We start from the raw sequence: 23,511 nt of genomic DNA on the forward strand, positions 1-23,511 counted from the left end.
CTACACCCAGAAGTTATGCATTTGAGAGTGCAAATGGGTAACTCCTTGGTGAAATGATCTGTTTACCCAGTCGTGCATATGTGGCAGGTTTAACTCAGGCTCCTTTGGTAAAAATAACATTTGGAATTTGCTTATGTTTATCCTGGTTGAAAAACATAACAGGACCCAATTCAGCAAACTTACAACCCACTTGGACATTGTGGATTCAAAATTTAGCCGTGGAATGGAACCTTGAAGGGTTTGTGTTCTGCTTACAGAGAGACAAGTCATCACTGGCATTGAACTTGGGAAGAAACTCCTCACTCACTTGGAATTGCTTGTTAGGCAGCTAAAAGTAACTCACACAGGAGTTTTTGTGCCCGTATGACAGTATGTGTGAGACGACTCAGATTGGCTAGGGCCAGGCTGCATCAGTCACTGCCATTACCTGCATAAAAGCCTAATACTACAGGTATTGTGGTAGTAAACAATGCCCATCAGTGTGGTGCCTGCAGTCCTCACCCTCAGTAGCATTTCTCCTGCCTAAACTGAAAAACCCACCACCACTGGCAGGTGCAGTTGGTTGAATTTTCTAAGTTTTCTGGGTTCAGGGTCAGTCCAAAAGCATCAGTCCCACTAGGGCTTCCCCTCACCAGCGGGATGTGTTAGCTAAGGAAGCATATGCTGGTCACATCAGTAAAGCAATTGTGCCCAGATCCACAAAGGTGCTTAGGCGGGATCAGTAGAAGTGTATGCACCTAAATACCTTTGGTGGAGTTGACAGCGTTCACCAGGGACAGTCGCACTTGAGTCCTGGCTTTTTCTGGAGTCCATGGGTCAGTGTGAGCGGCTCAGAACTGCTGGCCAAGCCATGATCTATTTGTAAGCAGCTTGAGAAAGGTAGGGGTGGGGGGGAAATTCCTTCCACAGGAGGAAACACTGGGACTTTCTAAAGCAAGAGATAGGAATGAGGAAGGAACAAGGTCCTACAGCTATCAGCCCCTCAGGCTGAGTGGTTTCCTATTGGGCATGCCATGTTTGCGGTTACAATGGAGGAGCGTGACAGACTGGGAAGCTATAGGTGATGACAGCGCCAGCAGGTTAAGACCATGGCACGACTCAAACAGCTGATAGTAGCAGTAACTAACTACAGAAAGAGGACTCCTACATCGATGTAATTACTGCTCCTGGGGATGTCCATCAGCAACAGAATTTCAGCCATCCGTAGATGATGGCTGCTGAACAAATCACAAACTTAACCTTCCACATGACAGCGGTGGCAGGGAGTGGGGAAGGGAAGGGAGCTCAATTAGTGGTTATTTCTCCAGTATGCTGTATTCAGATAAACCATTCTTCAAAAATACTTTTCTATACTGTGGGCCAGTAGCAGGGCCGGCTCCAGCATTTCTACCGCCCCAAGCCAAAAAAAAAAAAAAAAGCCGTGATTGGCAGCAGCAGGTTCTTCGCTCCTAGAGGGAGTGAGGGACCTGCTGCCCCTCTCCCTTGGCCGCCCCAAGCATCTGCTTGTTAAGCTGGTGCCTGGAGCCGGCCCTGGCCAGTAGCACAAGTCAGATGCCCCCCAGGGAGAACAGGGAGATTTTTTTTTGGCTCTGTTTGTACAGTGTCTAGCACAGCAGGATGCTGGTCCAGGACTGGGGCTCCAGAGTGCTACAATAATACACAAATAATAACGGCAACACATCGATTTCTGTTAATTAGAAGCCAGATTCTAATGCACTTAAAAGTGAACAGTCCCTTATACCACAAGCAGTCACAGTGAAGTCAGTGGGGCTATTGGAGGAGTAAGGCATTACACTCCGAGTATAGGAGGGTGGGAAATTGTTTTTCCGTCCCATGACAACTTTTGAGATTTTGGAATTTTTTTGCTCTGAAGTGGGACAAAATTGGGACCTTCAAAGTTTTTCAAGAAATCCTCCCCTAGCCTAAACAGTAGCCTAGTGATGTGGGAAACCCAACTTCAAGTCCCTACTCTGCCTGAACTGCAGCAGTAAGGTGGTATACTTTGTAAGAACAGGGTAGGAAATAGTTCTTGTATTGTATTGGCTATTCTGTGGTCAGGGGGTGTCTCTCTGGTTTGGACTAGAAATTCCATCCTGGACTAGAGAAATCTTCCTAATGCGGATTTCATCAAACCAGATTCTTTCCTGCAAAATGTTTATTTTCCAATGGAAAAAAAAAACACATTTACTCAAAAAATTCCTGACCAGCTCTAAGTGTGAGTATCCCAAGTCAGTTCTAATTTGTAAACGTTATTAATTGGCCAATTACTAGATTTCTCTAGCTGTGGACACACAGCATTTCTTTATGACTGACCTGTGTTATTACAGACTGAATCTCTACGTGTCCTGATTTCCTACACAATAAAACAACTTTATTTGGTATATTTTCCATGGAAGGGGGATCACACAGTTATACAACTAATAACTGCTGGTCAGGAGAGAGAATAAGAGTGATGGGCAAGGGAGACAAAGGTATTCCAGTCAGAATAGAAAATTTGATGATAGCTAAAACTGTTCCAGTTGGTAGGAGCTGCAGAGGAGAAGGTTCTCAAACCAACAGTGGCAAAATGATGGAGAGAGAGAGGCGTTCAGAGGAGCAGAGGGGGGCAGTGATGTAGACAAGGGAACGCGTTAAAAACAGAAACCCATCCATGATTTTGCTTAGTTACTTTTAGATGTTAATGAAAATAGATGCTACTCACTCATGAATATTAACTATTCCTTCTCTCTTTGGTGAGCAGAACCAGTCATTTCCCCTGCTGGACTTTCCTTTAGTATGCCTTGTACTTTTCTGGCCTAGTTTGTCATTTTTAAAGTAAACAGCTGTTAAAAATAATCCCATGTTTTACAAGTGCAATGCTGAAAACTTCCCTAGCGAGCTTTTCCAGTAGGGACCTCATCCTGAAAAGCTTTAATCAGAACTAATCCTTTCTCAGGCAAGCAGCTCCACTGAATGGGATCAAACAGTGAATTTGACAGGTGATTTTATTGTATAGCTCACTCAAAGCCTAGGTTTCACAGAGTGTGACTATAGCCTGATCTCATTTGGAGAATGCTGAAAGGTGTCCTGTGGGGACAATCTCTTGTCCTTGTGTATGGGAAAGTTTTAATTACCACTTCATTCAAATGGAAGAAGAAGGAAAAAAAAAAAAGACTTGCTAGCTTGCTGGGTCCTCATGGTCTTCCCATGCACAGAGCCATTTTTTGCTAAACCCCATCTTTCTAGCTGCATGACAGATGCTAAGCAAATGCAGTTTCCCTGTGGTCAGCATTTTGAGATCACATCTTTACATTCGCTCTCCTCCAAGCTAACGGGGCATTTGGGTTGTGAGGTTTCATTTGTGATTTTAGGCATAGTTTGATTCTGCATGGGCAGTTAGACACTGGCTAGAACCGAGATGCTTTTAAAAAAATATTTAGTTGGCTTAATTTTTTTTCATTGCTTCTCCCCTCAGTTGTTGGAAAGACTAACTCTGCTGTTCTCACTAATTCCACCTCCAAACCAGCCCTGTGAAACACAGCCCCTCGCTACTCAATGCTGTTGTTAGTGCCACATGCTACCTTTAATAAATAATTTTCCCCCATGGCATCTCAGTGAGAGTAAATTAGACTGCATAAAAAAGGGATTTCAAGGAGCTAGAGGCAAACAGCACTTTGGCAATTCCCACAACCCCACTTAACTGGGCAAAAATAGCCCACTTTTACTCCACACCCATAGGTCACAACAAAAAAAATCCTGGCATGTGTGAGGATTTGCCGTCTGTTTAGGAAAGAAAAAAGGAAAATTTAAATTGGAGCAGAGGAAATGAAATGAAAGGACCACAAAGCACTCACCAGCTAGAAGGAAGATATTGCAAGCAGCCATTAATTATAAAATGGCTATCTTAAGGTCTGTGTTGGCTAGCTCTGCCCAATTTAAAGGATCAGAAGCAGAAAGGCATGCTGGGGAAGGGGAGGGAAGAGAAGAGGAGGGGAGGGGGAGTTCCTATAAGAGGGCAGCACTGAAATGGGGGTGGAGTCAAAAGGAGCTAGGTAATTAGAGAGGAAGGTCTGTTAACTGGGTCTCTGCTCAGAGTGGTCCCTTATCATTATATTACATTGTCTATGTACTTCCTACCAGAGGCATGTCTGTCTATGTAGTACTCTCTTAGGGTAGTTCCAAGGTGTTTTATCTAATACCCTTTAGAGAAAGAATATGGAAAAGGAATTGATGAAAGCTACATTAATTGGGACACTAGACAATGTGTGCGTGTGGCCGGGGGAGGGGGTGATGTGGCAAATAATCGCCAGATGATATGCAAATTAAAGTAGTAATTCAGGAGGTCACAAGCAGACTAGATTTCCAGGACCTGATTCATTCTTACCTTTTTTGTAAATTAGGAGTAAGTCCACTGGAGTCGATGCAGCTGCACTAGTTTAAAAGTGAGTGAGAGGCAAAACCCTAGATATCTGTTTGACTGATCACAAACTCCTTAACAGTGGTAGTGACCTGCTCTCTCTTACGAAGCTATAGCACAAAACATTGAGACCTATTTTGGAGACAGAGGAGGTACTGTGTGTGTGACATATCAGTGTTTCTTCTGAGTACAATAGGTTTAGCCACACCCTACACACTGGCCATTTTGCCTTGAGAAAGATTCAAAGTAGTGTGTAGTGCTACCACTAAGTTACCATCCTGGATTCCTATATTTTTTTTTCTTAAATTAATTTGCCCAGCCAACATGAATCAGTTCCAAGCAGGGCCATTAAAAATATTAATAGGATGGCTGGATTCATCTCCTGAGTTTTTCATATGCTAAAAATCTCTCTTTATATTTCATCTCATCCATTACTAGGCAGAGGGGTTAGAATAACTCATTATTCTATAGTTATATTCTGGCTGATGTCCCAGTTTTATTCCGGTCAAACTCTTTAGGAAAGTTCTGAATGTCTCACATTACTGCTCTGGATAAAGCAAGAAAACCATAGCAACCTATGCAGTGTGATGAGGTGCACAGGAAATCCAGTGGTTGGAGTTAAATCCTACTAGCTACCTCTTTGGTTTTACCAGGACATGTCAGCACAAGTCAATGATTTTTTGAATTTAAGGATTTCTGGGGAAGGATGTACAGACTCAGGATTTTCCCCTTTCCCTGCACTAAAGACTTTGATACAACGTATCCTACATTTTCAATAAATTGCCTGAAGCAGATAGTGCCAATTACAAAGCCGAGATGTGGGATGGAGAAAGGCTTTTGTGTGAAATGCATTCCTCATGGGCACTCTACAGGGCTTGATAGAATCATGTTATTCTGAGTCCCAGCAAAGATGTGACCACAATCCTAAGGAATTTACGCCCTATGTAAAGAAATGGAGTTCCCACTACTTGAAGAGTCTTATGATACCAGCAAAATGGGGGAGAGATAGTGACCTGCATTACAAAACCCCTGGGGTGTCTTCAAAGGCACCTGAATTTCTCCCAAATATATGAGCAATATGTCTGTAACAAGTTAAAGCTGTTTCATTTTCCACTTTTTTTTTTCTTTTTTTTTTTTGCCACCTTCTTGAGCCCGAAGTGCTGATTCCTAAGGGGTACTCAGATGTCCTAGTGGCACTGGCTGATGTGTTGATGTGAGTCAAAATGTTTGTTTTATTCTGCACTGCAGGACATTTCTGTGTCTGAGGTTAATTGCAGTTTTGTGTTCCTGCCAGTCACTCCCAATTCAATTTGCTGTAATAGCGGCATGATCCCCGTGAGACACCAGGATTTCAGCCGTGTGCACTAGGCAAAGTCACACTATCAGCCACTTTCGAAGTGCACTTAACCAAATGATAGTCTAGGAGAGATGAGAGAGTTTGGGAATTCCCACCTGGTGAGCAAAGGGACCCCAAAGCTCAGAGGCATTAGTTCCTGAATCTTTGCAGTGATCCTCTTGTCTGCAACTGGACTATTGTTCCCTTAGGGAGGCTTCATGGTCTGGTATGGTACCCTGGCCTCCTAGGCTGAATGGAAAGGATTGAAGCTCATGCATGCCAGCAAAGCCCCATGATCCTCCCTGTTGAAATTCAAAAGGTGCCCCCTTTATCCTTTTTTAAATCCCTCCTTTAAAGCTACCTCCAATGTGATCCCTACAACTCACTCCAGCCTGGCTTCGGTTGAGAAAGTGCCTTCTATTTTTCTGCTGCGCTCCTTTTGTTACCTGCCAACCCCATTTGTCTGGTTTGTCCGCCTGTTGCATCCCGTCTGACACCTAGTCTGTATGCTGTCTGGGGCGGGGGCCGTCATCTTTGTTGTCAAGGAGAATGGGGCCTTGATCGGAATCCCCAGTCACTACGGCAACACAAATACCACATCATTCCTACCAGTAGGCCTGCAGGCCACTACTCCTAGGAGAAATGTGAAAGCCCCTTGGAACGGCTGTGAATTTTGGAGTAGTTAATATTCCTTGGAGGAAATACTCATATAGGAATGACGATGGAAGCTGATAAAACTGCTCCCAGACCATGCTACTTCTGCTGCCTAGAATAAGCCTGAAGTCTGGCACTCCATGGGCAAAGCCAGATTTGTGATTGACTGTCAGGCGTTTCCTTCCTATGCCCTCTGGGAAGCTAGAGGAATATAGATTTCTGGGGAGAGAGGGAAATGTACACAGATGTACTAAGAACAACCAGTGCTGTTCTTAAACATTTTCATTATGCTACGTTGCCTTGAATGGAGGTGCACCCATTTGAATGGTCTCCTGGGTAGCTTGTCTATGCACAGTCTGCCTGAAGCAAACTGTCTGATGGCTAATTCGATATGGGGAAATTATTAGCAGAGATAGCGACTTCTTGCATCTGTTTTCCGGAGGGGTTTATGGAAGCAGAGTGGGTGGGTGCACTGGTCTATTACAAGTTCATGATGTGAAACATAGGACTTTAAAATCACTGCAGCTCGTAGGATTAAAATTCATTGAACTCAGAGAGGAAAGAGATCTAAGGATTTAAATTTTCAACCACCTTCAGTGTGACCTCTGATTTTGTGCATCCAGTTTTGAACATGCAACTGATAATGCCCCTAAAAAAAGTGTGTCTGGCCTCAGGTTGCTCAGTAAAATTTGTGTGCAACAATCAGGGAGCTGCATTACACTGAAGCTGTAGCCTGTGAATTGTGCAAAACAGATGATGGAGGGGATGAAAAATATGGCTTCTTGGCCAATCTAACCCTTTGTGGGGGAAGCCCTAAGATAAAATGTTAATGGACCAGCCTAAAAATAATAGAGAATTATATCCCCTCTCTAGGACGATCCAAAAAACTGATAGAAAGGACCCCATTCTCCTTCAAATGCTGCTTGTTTTTAGAGTAGTTACTATGGAACACGATGAAAATTCTGCATGGTCCTCCTGGTTTAATCTCTATTGAATTCCATAAGCATTTTCTTGATAGAATCCATCCACCCACCAGTGGTCCCCCACCGTGTGTTTTCTGAAGCTTTGCCAGTGGTGACGCTTGCCGATGGGCTTGATAGTGGAAGTCTGCAGACAGAAATGGTTGTGCTGATACTGGCTCTCTGGAAGCTCTCTGGCTGCCAGGCTGATATGTTACTCATAATCTCGCCAGGTCCCTGAAGACTCCTGTATTTTTAGATTGGCTCCTTCGCTCGCACGCTACGGTAACTGTTTACATGCCTGTGTGCAGTGAAGTTCCCTGGTGAAGGCAGAGGGCGTAATCTGACCTGGGTCATGCTATGCTGTAACCACCTGTCTCCATGCGATCTAGGACAGAGTGGTGACTAAGGGCACTGGGTAGAGATGTGGTGATGCACCCACTCCCGAGGGGGAAATTAATTCCTGGGCCATGTCCTCTACCCTCTGCCGGTGATGCAAAGCAGCAGTAACACCAGCTTAACTGGCCAGTGGAGGATGCTGTCAAGGTGACTCGGATGCAGCTGGGGAGAGGGATTCTGCAGAAAAGCGGGGTGTCCAGGGCTACCTCAACTCCAGCAATGCCCAGCTGCTGAAGCGGTCCCTGGATGAGGGGGTGTGCGTGTGTGTAATGTTGGGTTACAGCCATTTTGTGGTCACCCCATGGCCTATCCTCACCCTCTCTCCAAAACATCCCAGGATTGGGCACACATTCCTGAGTGCTCTGCCATTAGTCTGGAGCTGGACCGTGTTCAAGGCCTCCTCTCCCCGATGTACCATCCAGATTCACTAAGGACCATCAGCAGAAACCTCCCACCAACAAGGTCTCTAGCTGAATGTCAGCACTGCAACCATCATTTCATAGACTGCCCTACCTTTTAATATAAGGAGCAACCGTGAGGGAAAACACATTCCAAATGATAGTTCTTTGGGCTCATTGAATTACTATTTTGTAATTGTATTAGTTAAGCATAGTGCAGCTTCATACAAAGGATCTATTGAATTGAAAGTATTTAAGGGCTTAGGTTCTAATACTGCCAATGAGGCTTATCCATGGGGCACCTTTTTCCCACCACCTTACATAGTGTGAGAAACCCAAGGGAAAGGAGAGCGAGACCTTCTCCCTTTTGACATGGACAGCATGAGTCCTGTGCACTACTTAAGTCCCACTCAAAAACTATTGAGTCTGTGGGATTTGGGTTTGTGGACTTGGTGTTTCCAAGCCCACGCTTGAGTATCCACACTGCATTGTAAACCTGGGTTTACAATTGCTGGGCCTGGGTCTCCCAGCCGTGCTAATGTATCCACGCTGCACTGCGCAGACCTTCTGTGGCTTGACCTGTGTCCACATTGCAAAATAACAGAACTTGGACCCGAGTCACAGCAGCACTCTGGCTCTGAACCACACCCCTCGCAGCGTCTTAGAACCCGGGTCCTGAGTTCTTGCTGACCCAAGTCAGACTGATTTATGTGCGATGGAAGCGGAACTTGGGCTCAGACCTGAGTCTGAGCCTGAGCTTGGTATGCAGTGTAAACATACCCTACACTAAGTATCGGACATGCCTTGTGGCTCTTCCCGTTAGTGAATTTCACCCTCTTGGTAGCATGAACTAGGGAATTGCAGAAGCAAGGTCTGATTCTCGGTCAGGTAATTTGTACCGCCCAATCCTGGATAATTTTTCAGCTCACGGGTCTGAGAACACACTGAATGACTTGCATCTGAGTTGTGAGTGTGATTTGCTGGTGGAAAAAACATGAAAGGCTCTCTCTGCATTCAGCCTCTGTATCTTTCTTTGAGTACAGTTTTCTCTGAGGTACAAACTGCAAAAAAATAAAGTCCATCCTTTTATTGAATTGAAAGTATTTAAGGGCTTAGGTTCTAATGCTGTCAGTGAGGCTTATCCATGGGGCACCTTTTTTCCCACCACCTTATATAGTGTGAGAAACCCAAGGGGAAGGAGAGTGAGCAAAATGTGCTCACAGCAAAATGTGCTCCTCATCCCATTACTCAATCCCTCATTGAGTAATGGTCTCAAGTTGCAGTGGGGGAGGTTTAGGTTGGATATTGTGAAAAAGTTTTTCACTAGGAGGGTGGTGAAGCACTGGAATGGGTTACCGAGGGAGGTGGTGGAATCGCCTTCCTTAGAGGTTTTTAAGGTCAGGCTTGACAAAGCCCCGGCTGGGATGATTTAGTTGGGGATTGGTCCTGCTTTGAGCAGGGGGTTGGACTAGATGACCTCCTGAGGTCCCTTCCAACCCTGATATTCTATGATTCTATGATCCCCTGTAGTAATGAATATTCTGAAAACTTCCTAGCAATGAACTGGAAAACATAGAGGTGGCCAGTTTTATCTGGGATGTGAATATATTTGCACCTTTCCAATTCCATCTCTCTCTGTCTGGTCACAGATTTTACTAAGGGATAGAAAGAAAGCAAAGAGAACTTGGAAATATCTTATTTCAGGCCTTTTAGGAAGCTTCATCATTTGCTTTTTATGAAGGAATATTGGCTAAGAGTCCTAGGGAATATTGGGAACCCTGTGGAGAAGTCACTATTGGAATGTAGCCTCTAGATGCACCCTCCACTTCATTCTTCCTTCCCCCTCTTTCATACAGAAAGTATTGGGGTACATTGAAAGCAAGGGGATTAGAGATCTGTCTTGGACCAGGTGAGGTTCAGGCAGATACTGTGCAGCACCAATCTCTGCCAATGGATACCCAGCCTGAATTATAACATCCCCATCTCGCCACTGATGAAGTGGGGCTCCCAACAGTAGTGATCTGATCATGTGGACAAATGGGGACTTGTGTTAGACCACAACATTCATTTCAAATGTGACATAAGCCCCAGGTCTCCAGTGGTGAAAAGGTAACCACTGTGGCAACTCATCCACTTCATTAACTGGCTTCACTGTCAAATTACTGATCCATCCAGTCTTCACTGATCCTCCTACGCATTCAAAATGTAGAAACGATCAGGTCAAAATGAGGCCATTGGCTCTGTTGACACCAATGAAAGTCAACAGGACTCCTCGATAATGTTGCCTTTGAAGATTGACCTGGGCCTTCTGACAGTTTGATCATAGCACTGACCAGTCTCTGTGCCTGATACTTCTGTAAATAGATCCATCTTCAGAAGATGCTTCTGCTGAAATTGACATTCAAAAATGGTGGGTTTTGAGCCTTATCAAATGTTGATGTTTGTGCCAGATGCAATAAAATGCATGCTCCCTCCCTACCTCTATTGCGGCTATTCAAATAAATGCTGTATTTAAGTGCTGATAACCCACTAGGACTTGAAACTGCTGATATTGCCAGCATGCACTATAAAGGTATATTTTTTAAACTACCTTCAACTTGAAACTTTGCAGGCATCCTGGTGACACCCATAACCATCCAAGACACCATCATGTCAGATTTTCTCAAGTCTTGAAGGTTGTTAAAGTGAAGTGCATGTAGAAAGATAACCTTAATACACAGAGGAAACAGTCACCCTCCTGTATAACACAGGCCTTCAATAACATTGACTCCATCCAGATGGACATTTACTTCTGCACAGAGGCTAAACTTGTCAGAGGTGACTAATGTTTATGGGTATCCGACGTCTCAATTGGGGCATCCAGAATGGCTTTTGAGAATTTAGTCCATAATGCCTTCGTTAGCTGGCAAAATGCCAATCCAAATATGGGATCTAGATATCCTATTCAAGTGTCTGCATTTAACAATTGGCCACTATGTATTGACTGCATCCCCTTCTCTCATTTAATACTAAAAGCATTACTGTACACGCGCCAAGCATTTCACGCTTTGCTGACAGAGACAGAGTCCGGCTTATAGGCCTTATGCAGCAGCCGAAGTCTGTGTTCGAGCAGATTTCCATTCAGAAAAGCAAACCAAGCCAAAGGTGAATGTGGATGGATCAAAACACGCTTTGAGCCAAATCGTGAGGTCCTTGCTTAGGTTTTATGCAGTCCTTGCTCAAGCCAAAATCTTACTCCTGCAGTTTTGCATGAGTGAAGACTTCAACGCTTGGCCCGTACACTTTGAGAAGGATGCTGCTGGGACTTTGGTCGGGGTAAACAGTCTCCAGAGACTCAGAAGGAGCTGGGTTGATGCAGAACCTTTGTGGTCTGGCCATCTGTGACTCCAACTGGACCCCCCCAGACGCACAGACAGTCTCTTGCCCAGGAATCCAAATTTGAAACTTTATTTATTAAACGGCTCTTACAGGGACACACAGTCCTGGACCGTTCCATCCTGATGGCGCGACCCTACTACGTGGGACACACTGAAACCCCTCAAGACTAATGGGCCTAACTTGCCAGGGGCAGGTCTGTAAATAATGCTTCGGTTAGTACTGCTTTAGGGACCACGCCTGCATTCTTACATTGTAGCGTATGTCAACGAATGCCATCATGCTATGTATAAATTTTAATAATAATTTCCCCCTTAAAATAGATATAGAAGATGAGGATGGCTTGGCAAATAATGTAAACTTGGAAGGTGTCCCCAGCGCGCTCTGAACAATTCATGCGCAGATACATAGTAAATTATTCATAGAGACTGTCTCCAGCTTTATCCTCTTGTCTCCTTCCAGGTGGACTAAAATCCATAGAATGGGATGCACTTTGTTCTTTCCACAGCTATTCTTAGATCATCCCTGCCAGCCAAGGGGGAAGGAAGAGACCAACGGTGCCCAGTAAGCAGACTATGATGAACATCCAAAGGAAGATTCTGTCGATCACCATTGCAACGTACTTCCAGTCTTCCTTCACCTGGGAACACAGAGAGGCAAGGGATGTTACTACGGCTCTTATGGTGAAAGGACAATGTCTCTCTTGTACCTAGCCTGAGAGAGCATCTGTTTTCCATTCAAGCACCTTGTACAATGGCAGGAATTAATTCTATTAAATATGACCAAGGGATGGATTTTCAGACAGTTCTGATATGCCTAATTTGCACATGTAATTACAACAATTGTGCACACACTGCATATGCAAATAGCTCATTAGGCTTATTTGCACATGCAATAACCCATTTTCCATGGGCCACAACTGTAGGCTCAAATTAGGCAGAGGTTCAAATGGGGGGGGGGAGGTTTATTTCTCCCCCCTGCTTAAACATCTTCACTGAGGAGTTAACACACCCTAACCCACTCCAGGAAGCCTTTGCTGAGTCATAAGTGAAAATGAGCCAACAGGTAAGAGAAGTGATCATGCCTGTTCCCTTTTGCCCCACTCTCATGTTGCTGTGGAAGGGTTTACCCAACATCTTCTCTCTGGGGAGGCTGAATAGAGGAGGAGTTAATGTTCCTAGCTGAACATTTCTTGGAATAAAGACCCACATGCACATCACAACCTTGTCTACTATACTGCAGCCATGATCTCCCCCCCCCCCCAAAAAGAGGTCTGAACAGACCGTAAAGTCTTGATTTATATGGATGTGCCCATAACATTTCCTATAATGTTCTGCTTGCTGTTTGATAGTCTCACCACATCGCAGGACTCAGGGCTGAAATTTGGCCATTTGGCTTATTATTTGCTGTCAATTGTAGCGCTGGTGACAGGCTCAACCGTGAATAAGACATTAACACTGCGCTGCTTCTCATCCATCGATCTCAATGCAAAGTGCATTAAGTGTAGATATGCCCCTTTCATGGATACAGAAACTGAGGCCTATTGAGGTTAAATGATCTGCTGAAGGGAATGCAGCAGTGTCCTAAGTCCCAGCCCTCGCCCCCTCCACTGTTCCAAATCTTTGAAGAGTTAAAATGATACTGCAGCGTTATTTAAAAAGGGGAACAGAGTATATTTTTGATACTAAAATACTCTCTGGGAGCCCTTTCCATAAGCCCCCATCAGAATTAATATATTTTCAAAAAGGAAAACATTTAACATTGGTTTTTGAGTTGAAATGCTGAGTTGAGTTGAGTGCTTTGGAAAATTCCTCCCTTGGATTACCAGTGCTTTATCCAGCTAGTCAGAGCCTCATGTCAGCCAAGAGGTGTAACACAGTGGTTCTCAAACTAGGGCCGCCGCTTGTTCAGGGAAAGCCCCTGCCGGGCTGGGGCGGTTTGTTTACCTGCTGCATCCGCAGGTTCAGCCGATCGGAGCTCCCAGTGGCCGCGGTTCGCTGCTCCAGGCCAATGGGGGCTGCGGGAAGCAGCAGCCAATACGTTCCTCAGTCCGCGCTGTTTCCTGCAGCTCCCATTGGCCTGGAGCGGCGAACCGTGGCCACTGGGAGCTGCGATCGGCCGAACCTTCGGATGTGGCAGGTAAACAAACCGGCCCGGTTCACCAGCGGCTTTCCCTGAACACACGGCAGCCCGAGTTTGAGAACCAATGGTATAACAGATACCTTCATGATCCTATAAAGGGGACAGGAGATCTTGCTTTGATTAACTTCTGTATTTACTACTTCATGGAACTAAACTATGGGGAAAATAGCTGTGATTTTAACCCAAGGTAAATCAGTAACAATCCTATGTACATGACACTGTTTTAAAATAAATGCTTTTGCAAGTTGCTGTCTGCAATTCTTAGTACAATTGAAACAAAAAGTGATTGGTAGGAGACCTTAAACGAGGTTGCTCAAAGTTAAGGGATTCCTAAATTTGCTGGAAATGCTCTTAAGCAAGTTTAAGGTAAAGGAAGCTATTCAAGTGTCAATGAATCTGTCATTTCAGCTGAGCAAGGATCACGGTTTCACAGATTTAGTGGCATCATGAATATCATTCTAGTTACCATCCAACACCATGTTATGATCTGACATACAGTCAAACCAAACAGCTCCCATTAATGCAATGGAGTCACTATGTTAAAACATCTCTCTCACCTTTTCTTTCTACATTAGCCATGGTTTCATAACAGAGTTTTAGCTTGTCATAAGCCACGAAGTTTGCAGAGAAATCATGACATGTCATAGACTGAATGAAAGTTTAAGTTCGGTGTGGAATACATTGCCATGTTTGTAGAGCTGGTAGAATTATTCATTTTAAATAAGTTACCTGCATTTAGCTCTTGTTTTGGCTCACAAATCCTTTGCAAACTAATCGCGAATCTTCAGGTGTGTTTGTAATTAATAAATGTTCACTGAATGGCTTCTGCAAACAAATTTCTGCCTATGGCACACTCGTAAGCTGTTCACATCTTTGATTATTTGCTATTCCTATTACTTGCTTTTGTTGCCCAAATCATCCAGTATTACTTATGCTATCTGAATGGACAACCAGCTTTTTACATAGGAGAATAACAAATGATAAGCGAATAAGAAATAACACACGTTTCTTACATTGTTCTTTGTACTAAGATTCATGAAACTTCAGGGATTCATAAACGTTCTCACAAATGGTCACTGGAATACTTCCAAACAATGGTTAATTTCATCCCATTGTTAACACCAGATAGAACTCATCACATTTATTCACAAAGATGTTCATAAATCACTTTGTGTCCTCTTTGCCCAGTTCCAATATTTTGTGACATCAGATGGTACAACTCTGCAATGAGATCATGGCATGTAATTCTCCAACTTGAGTCATTTGAGAGGAGCTCTTTTGTTTCCTTGTGATGGATGATCTCCCTCAAACAACTTTGAGTGGCCCCCTTTAAAATTAGCCAAAATACAGGTCAAAATCTGAGTGCTAGAGATGCACAGTTGAGTGCATGTTACTGATGATCCAGCCACTACAACAAAACACACAAAAATAACTTGTATCACCACTGCCTACACTTTCCTAGATCTCAGATCCCTTAAAAGGAGTAAAATACTGTGCATGGAATCTAACATATATTTCAGTGACTATATATATATTCATTCCCCAGGAGTCCGATTAAATTGATATCAAGCAGTCTGCGAATAAATTCCATTGGGCAGTTAAAATCCTTGCTCGTACTCACTACTGAAATCAGTTCAAAGGGGAGAAAACAGAATATTTACATTTCATGAGGCGGTGCGATCTGAACCCAATCCAGACATTATATAGGCCGGTTTTAACCCCAGCCCAGACTAATGGGCGTCTGACTCAGTGGCGTAGCTAGGAGTGGAAATTTGGGTGGGCTCCAACTTTTGGGTGGACGGGCAATGACAGACTGTGTGTGTTCAGCTACCCCTGCGACACCACACCGTCTTCCTCGCCCTGATGTCCCCAGCCACAGGGCTTCACCTGCCGAGCTGGGCATGGGTATGGGCATGAGCGGCTCAGAAAATGGCAAGACAGAGCTGCTGGAGTGTAGCTTTCTGAAGGACTGATGCATAGCTCCATCCTGGATTTCAGGTGCCCAAGTGACGCTCCAGGCTGCTGGAGCAGCACTAAACCCCTCTCAGATTTGGGTGGGCCTAGAGGCTAGGTGGATGGGTCATGGTCCACCCAGGCCCACCCTTGCTACGCTCCTAACCTGACTAGAGGCAGATTACAGAATGTAACCTCAAGAAGCAATGATTACTGAGAGGAGATGGGGCCTCTAAAGCTATATAACTCTCCTACTGTGCATCCACCAGACAAGTACCTCCTACACTATGCTGACAAATGAACATGATTGACTAGTGTGCTCTACGCACTGCGGTGAGAGGTGTGTTTAAAATGACATGCCAGTGATATGTAAGGGAGAAGGATGCAGAAGTAAAGGGGCGAAGCACCACAACTGAATTTGGAACAAATTATTGATCAGAGGAATGGTTGCAACTAATTATACCCTTCCTACTCATCAATGGGTGAGTGGGTGTCAACATAGCAGTAGCTAGCCCCCCACCCCACCCCCGGCCTCGTCCCTGCCATTAAACCGACCCATTTGGAGCTCAATCCTGCCAGGTATTGAACGCTCTGGTTCTGAGTCAGCAAAACCTCTTAAGTATGGGAGTGTCCCATTCACTTCAATGGCAGTAGTCATATGATTTAAGCTAAACATGTGCTTAAATGCTTTGTTGGACTGGGGCCAAACTGCTCAGCACCTTGCACAATTGAGCTCTTACTGGCAGTATGATGGCTGTTTAATGCTCAGAATCACTTTCAAATACAAAATGGAGTGAATATGTCTTGATCCTGCAACTATTGGAAGCCAGGGCAAAATTCCCACTGAGTTTGGGATCAAGATGACAATTCAGAGAGGATAATTTAGACTATGAATTTCATTTCCATCCCACCATTCATCAGTTGTCCATGAGCAACTCATGAGATTCTCTGATTTATTCATCATTTGATGAGAGCCAATGTTGGACTGTGAATTGGATTGTGACTCTCATAGTTTGATATTTAACATTTGTCCGATGTGGGAGAGCTAGATATGTTCTGGGGGATTGTTTCAGTTTCACAATTTGGTGTCTTAGGTATGTAACCAACAAAGCACAGATTTTGAACTTCACCATCCAATGCACAATTGGAAAATCACTTTTAGCAAATATTCCAGCATCCAAGGTAAAAATGAGCTTGATGTATTTGTGCTAGTAAAATGTTAGGTGCTTGAATGTTCCAGGAAAGGAAACATGAGGGGGTTGTAAGAAGTCTAATTGAAATTTGTTTCTAAATTTGATTGTATTTTCACTGAATACTCAGCTCTTCTCGAAAATGGATTTGCATCCAATGTTGGTCAATTGGCATTCAGCACCACAGACAGCACACAAGAGAGAAAGGAGAAAGGATGAGAGGACATGAAAAAAGAATAGGAAGAAAGGGAAATTAGATGTTTTTAACCGTGCTATAGTCTTTCCCTCTGACTGACATTCCCCTTCAGATTGCCCTCTATACAGCAATTCCCATGCAGTGCAATCTATAGAGACATCACCAGCAACTTGCATACAGATGTCAATACCTGGCACAGAACCACTGATCTGGATTTTACCTAGATTTAAGAGGCTCACACAAGGTTGTTTGAGGGAAAGGATAAGGGGATATAAAGTAGCCAGATCTCCCCATCTAAGACTCCCTCCAGGTAAGAGGGAGTTCGCAGGTGAACCTACCTAGCCAGTTCCTATGCCAGCTCCATTCAGCCCCTGACATATGGGATTGGTGTGGGGAGGAGGGATGGCTGGAATGTTGATGTGCTACATGGATCTCTAGCTGGCAGATGGGCCATTGACTGTGGCATAAGTTAGAGCAGTCCCAAGAGTGTCTGCTATACACTGTTAGAAATAAAGCTGGGGGGAAATTCTGCAACCCTCTTCCGCACCAAATAATCATTCCAATTTTATTTTTAAATCACTTCATATCACACCTCCCTTGAATTTGCTTTCCACCATTAACCTAGAAATGAGTTGCCTGGCAATGGTGCCAAAATAGTGACTTTTAAGCAAATATTGCACAACATACGCAGGAAGCAAATATCCAATTCAGAAGTGGGAGTATTTGTGCAGGAACGCTGATTCTAAGAGTCAGGATCACCCAGTTAGGATGGGAGAACACAAACAAAGCCATGAGACGTACAAGTCACTCAGAACAGCTCAAATTTAGTGTATTGAATCCTTATCATGAAGAGCTGTGGAAAAACCTGTAGGGCAAGAACTACTGGAGACTTTAATGGGCAAAGGATTCTACATGTGAATACATTTTGAGAAAAAGAAGGGTTTCTGCAGACAATGTAGCCCTGATTCAGCTAGGCACCCGATTATAAGCATGTGAGTGTTCCTATTGACTTCAGTGGGAATACTCATGTGTAAAGTTAGTCATGATAAGTTTAATTACCTTGGTGGATCATGGCCTTCATGAACAGAAGATGGTGCAAAATGTGTTGAATACAGTTACAAATTATTCACTCATTTCCAACTGAAAATTCACCTTCCTACCCTTTATGTTCTTTAAAGCAATCGTATACATGTATTTGGGTTGGGGGGTTCTGAATATTTAAATGGACTGGACCATTAACTATTCCATGTTGCACAAACCAACCTATCATTTCCAAAGAAGAGGAACAGTATTAGAATCTTCAGCCAATGGAAAAATCTGGTGGTTTGAACATGGAAGGTTCTTTGTCTGACCGTTTTTATTTTACTATAATGCAGAGGATGATTTTCCTGTCACAATATAATGCTACCTTCCAAGACACTTCAAACATTTGTTCCTGAAACAAGTATCCTAAATAGTAGGCAAAGAGCAAGTAAATGCAGGCTACCAGCAGCACACCATTTTGGGATACTAATTACTGGTAAAACCTTCATTTGTTCAGAGGAAATTGTGTATTTCTCAAGCATAAATGGATATCACTGTGATAACATGAGTGTCTGTGTTTCCAGACCATGCTGTTAATGTATAGGTGGTAATGAAAAGGCAACCTGGTTATTCTAGCTCAGGTTTGACATACAGCTTGTCTTGCTCATCACAGTCTGTAAGAAATCTGATGGCATTTCTATTATATACTGGAGGTATTCCATTTTCAGTCATTTCCCTAAGTGTGACTATGTGCCTGGATTTGCATGCAGACACGTTTTGTAACAGACTGCTGCTTCCTGCTTTCCCATTCTTCTTTGGATTCCAACACTTAATTAAATGAACTATTTACTTTTAATTTAGAAATATGTCCCTTGTGGTGATGATACTAAACAAATAACAGTTGGGAGCTTCAAGAGAAACTCTTTCTCCATTGCAATGCCTGTGTAGGTCTCTACAAATACTCAAGCATAGGTGCACTGTCTCTGAAGTTGTAGATAGGCTTGGGGCAGCTGGTGCAATGTTTTGGAAATGGTCATTTCATGACAAATTTCAATGCTTTTGATTTTTCATCCCAAGTCAGGATGAAAGTAAACGTTGAAATATTGGCAGCTCCGATAGAATCCTCATTTTCCCGTCAGCTCTATTCCTAAGAATTAATCTTCAGTTCACATTTGTAATATCTCTTTCTGCTATTTCCTTTCTGGATTCAGAACAAGAGCAAACCACAACATCTATTGGGGAAGTGCAGAAAGTCAGTGGTGATAGACCAGCTGCTCCACACTGCAAAAAACACTGGGGTACAGGTTTTCTCCACTAGTCCTTTCTCTTCTATTTTCTGAGGGAATTGCAAGAGTCGCTATGGGGCTAAACTCCGGTGAAACACGCTTATTTATGTAGCAGGGAATAGAGAAAAAAATAAAGCAACTTAACATAGTAGATTTGGCACCTATTCCCAGGGAAAGCTCAAGAATCAGTGATCCCTAGGGTCGTAGTTTTCCAATTTGTTTGAGTTCTCACGCTGGATATTTTCTAACCACTAACCCATTAGACTGGTGTGGTGGAATGTTCAGTTACAGAAGACAAAGCTGTTCTTTTCTCTTGTACATTGACAGTCATGATGAGGGCAGCTCTCCCCTGAAGATATCGGACCATTTCACAAGGGGAAAGTGTCACATGGCATCAGAGGAGAAGGCACGCACTAGTGCTTTTCATCACACACTGTCTATAATGCAAATGAAAAGGATGGATTACAAAGAATCCAATATAATCATTTATTCAATACTATATTTATATGGACAAGCTTATAAAGAGATTAACATGAAATGGAAGGTACCATTGTTTTGGTAAAGAGTGGGGAAATGATGTCTCTTTTATTAAATCATGGGAAATATATGGAGTAAATTCTATTGATGTCAGTGGAAATACTTCTGATTCACATTGGAATACATAAAAGCAGTATTTGACTCATATCGTTTTAACTCATTGTGACACAGCTGTGGTCCAGAAGAGAAGAGGGATGGTCCAGAGGCTTATCTGTAAAGTAAAATGTGGTCAAGTTCCCAACAAATGAGCAGCAGAAACTGGCTTTGGGTTCTCCTTTTTGCTTTTTATCTGATGCTTGCAGTGGTACAAGCTTTCCCTTCCCAGATCATAGCTTTAGGGATGGGTTATTATGTTCTGCAACAGTTGGGGCCTGTTCCTGTGATGTGCTGAGCACCTTCATCTCCCACTGAAGTCAATGGGATTTACATCTGAACACACAGCCATAGCGGTTCAGAACAATGGTCCATCTAACCCAGTAGTTTGCCTTCTGACAGTGGCCGGTGCCAGATGTTTCAGAGGGCATGAACAGAACAGGTCAATTTCAAGTGATCCATCCCCTGTTGTCCCGTCCCAGTTTCTGGCACTCTGAGGTTTAGGGACACCAGAGCATGGGGTTGCGTCCCTGACCATCTTCGCTAATAGTCATTGATGGACCTATCCTCCGTGAACATATCTAATTCTCTTCTCAATCCAGTTATACTTTTGACCCTTACAACATCCCCTGGCAATGAATTCCATAAGTGACTGTGTTTTGTATGAAGAAGTACTATCTTATGTATGTTCTTAAACTGCCACCTATTTATTTAATCAGGTGACCTCCTAGATCAGGGTTTCTCAAACAGGAGTCGCCGCTTGGGTAGGGAAAGCCCCTGGCGGGCCAGGCCAGTGTGTTTACCTGCCCCCTCCACAGGTCCGGCCGATCGCGGCTCCCACTGACCGCGGATCGCTGCTCCGGGCCAATGGGAGCTGCTGGAAGCTACGCGGGCTGAGGGACTTACTGGCCGCCGCTTCCAGCAGCTCCCATTGGCCCAGAGCAGCGATCCGCAGTCAGTGGGAGCTGCGATCGGCTGGACCAGCGGACAGGGCAGGTAAACAAACCGGCCCGGCCCACCTGGGGCTTTCCCTACACAAGCGGCGACCCCTGTTTGAGAAACCCTGTCCTAGAACTTGTGTTATGTGAGGAGGTAAATAACACTTTCACTTTCTCCACTAGTCATGATTTTATAACTCTCCTATCAAACCTCCACTTACGGTGCTCATCCTCTCATGGGAGGTGTTTAACAACTTGCAGGACCATAGGTCAGGTGTGTAGAGCTCAGCTGAGTTCCGTCCGGTATGATTTGCTTTCACTAAGTGTTCTGGTTCTTTGCTGTATCGTTATAAAATGGTGTCCGGATCTCTTATTTATAGGCAAGTGAAGCTACAATTCTGAGCTGCAGTATGCTAAGCTTAGAAACAATGGTTATTTTCACAAGACCCAGTGCCAGAGGAATAGCACAGTGCATTCCTAAACAAAGCCAATCTGTTGAAAGCTACGTCGTGGCTGCCAAGGTTAAAAGAGGAATGACAGATGTGGTTCTCAACACTAAGCTACAAGCATCTCATGTACGGGTAGATCATGAAATAGGCAGCAGCAACAGGGAAGCACTGCTAACCTGAGCCCCAACCCTGCAAGACACTGCAGGCCCTCAATGCTCATTGACTGGATCCTAGCCAAGGGTATAACTCAAGCTGGTTGAGATGTTTCAAAATTTGAAAAGTTGTCCATAAAAATGTGGACATTACAAAGGAGTGGAAGGGATTGTTTGACCTGCTTTTCAGCCCGTCCTAGTTACATGACTTGTTTTGTTTGACAATCACAATGGGTGGCAGGCCGCCAATTGTACTTACTGAGAAATCCGCATCCTCGGCTCTCAAGTGGTCTGCGATGTAATGGACCCCCTCCACTGCCAGCTTCAAGGCAGGGGACATCAGCAAAACGTGTGGCTCTTTGGTGCTGAGAGTTTTGGTTCCTTGCTCCGAAGAGCTGGTTGCCACATTCTTTTTACACTTGCATTTACACTGGGAGGCTTTGCTTTGGGGCTGCTTCTCATTTAGACGGTACCGCTGAGCTGCCGGAGAGCCACTGGTCTGGCCGTTGGTCTGGGAGGACTCCTCTTGCAGGTAGCAGTACTGGATGCTCCTGGATCTGCAGCGGATGCTCCCATCCTCTACTTTATTTGGGCTGTACATCTGCTGGACACTTAATGATCTGCTCTTGGAGATGGACGTGGACTGGGTGTCACTCAGCGGATGGCAGGGGGGCTGCAGGGAGGAGCAGCTAGCCTGTGCTGGCTCTTGGTGTAGCACAGAGTACTGGAGAGAAGGTGACTTGCCGACAGTCTGGGGTTTGACTTGCTCCTCAAGATGGGCACAGAAGGAAGAGGTGGGTGATGGTTCTTTGCTCGGAGGGCTGTTTGAAGAGGAGGTAGTAAACTTAGGCTCCACTTCGGTCTCGGACCAAAGCTGTGGAGAGGAGGCTATTTTGTGCATGGACTCAATCAGCTTCTTGCAATTGTCCTTCACCACCGAGGGCCGTTGCATGAAGAGGAGGCGTGGGACAACGTCGAGAAAGATCCACTTCACCCAGTCGGGCATGGTGTGGGTCCGGGGGGAGCGGTGGTGCACGTTGAGCACAAAGACAGTGATGATGATGGACAAGGTGACAAATATCATGGTGAAAAGCAGATACTCTCCAATCAAGGGGATGACCAAGGAGGTGGAAGGGATGATCTCCGTAATGAGCAGCAGGAACACGGTCAGTGACAGCAGCACTGAAATACAAAGGGTGATCTTCTCACCGCACTCCGAAGGCAGGTAGAAGACTAAGACAGTCAGGAAGGAGATAAGGAGGCAGGGGATGATCAGATTAATTGTGTAGAACAAGGGCAGCCTCCTGATAATAAAGAAGTAGGTGATATCAGGGTAGATCTCTGCACAGCACTCATATTTCTTGATATTGTAATTGCCCACGGCATCGATGATTACCCATTCTCCACTCTCCCAGTAGTCCAATTGGTCCACATGGCTGTGCATGCTCACTAAGTCTATCTTGGCTTTGTCATAGGTCCAGGAGCCAAACTTCATGGTGCAGTTTTGCTGGTCAAAGGGGAAGAAGGTGACATCAATGCTACAGGAGCTTTTGTAGATAGCAGGGGGCATCCACTTGATTCTTCCATCATAAAAAAGGTGGGCTTTGGTCAGGTGGGTGACTGCAAAGTCCCCATCTGCACTAAGGGGAAAATAAGATAAAAAGGAAATTAGAATCCATTGCTTTAAAATTAGTTCATACCTTGCAAAATATGGTTCACACTTTCAAAATTTCTGGGATGCTGTTAACTCCCCAACTCTTGCCAAATGTGCAAAGGGATATTAGTGAGTTCCAAGGCACTTTTTTTTGCATTGGCACATATGAGAGCTATATTGGTGCATGAAAATTGGGGATGTGTAGTATAGCAAGTGGATTATGAAACCTGTTTGCATACACAAACGTTTGATTTGCAGGTGCTAGCTTAGGTAGGCAAATATCAGGCTTCACCTTATACAAATCAAGCACTTAAATTCAGAACTTATCAGGGCTTATGCTTTATAGCTCCTCCAAAAAAGAATCCTTCCAGCAGCCAAGTG

General features: G+C 44.3%; 1 protein-coding gene across 3 annotated transcripts in view; it reads right to left on the bottom strand.

Annotated features, from left to right (window-relative positions):
• Positions 1-11,573: 11,573 nt before the first annotated feature.
• CHRNA4 (cholinergic receptor nicotinic alpha 4 subunit) overlaps positions 11,574-23,511 on the bottom strand; it is a 37,044-nt gene continuing 25,106 nt past the window's right edge. For 2 of the 3 annotated variants that reach the window (XM_008178607.4, XM_042858459.2), the window contains 2 exons: positions 21,736-23,116; positions 11,574-12,157 (listed from right to left, as the gene is read on the bottom strand). In XM_008178607.4, coding sequence (XP_008176829.2) covers positions 12,032-12,157; positions 21,736-23,116 — 1,507 coding nt within the window. In that variant the 3' untranslated portion in view covers positions 11,574-12,031. The remainder of the gene's footprint in view (positions 12,158-21,735; positions 23,117-23,511) is intronic. The other variant, XM_005309565.3, reaches the window with a different exon arrangement.

The sequence above is a fragment of the Chrysemys picta genome, chromosome 13 (genome assembly GCF_011386835.1).
Source record: "Chrysemys picta bellii isolate R12L10 chromosome 13, ASM1138683v2, whole genome shotgun sequence".
Taxonomy (NCBI): domain Eukaryota; kingdom Metazoa; phylum Chordata; order Testudines; family Emydidae; genus Chrysemys; species Chrysemys picta.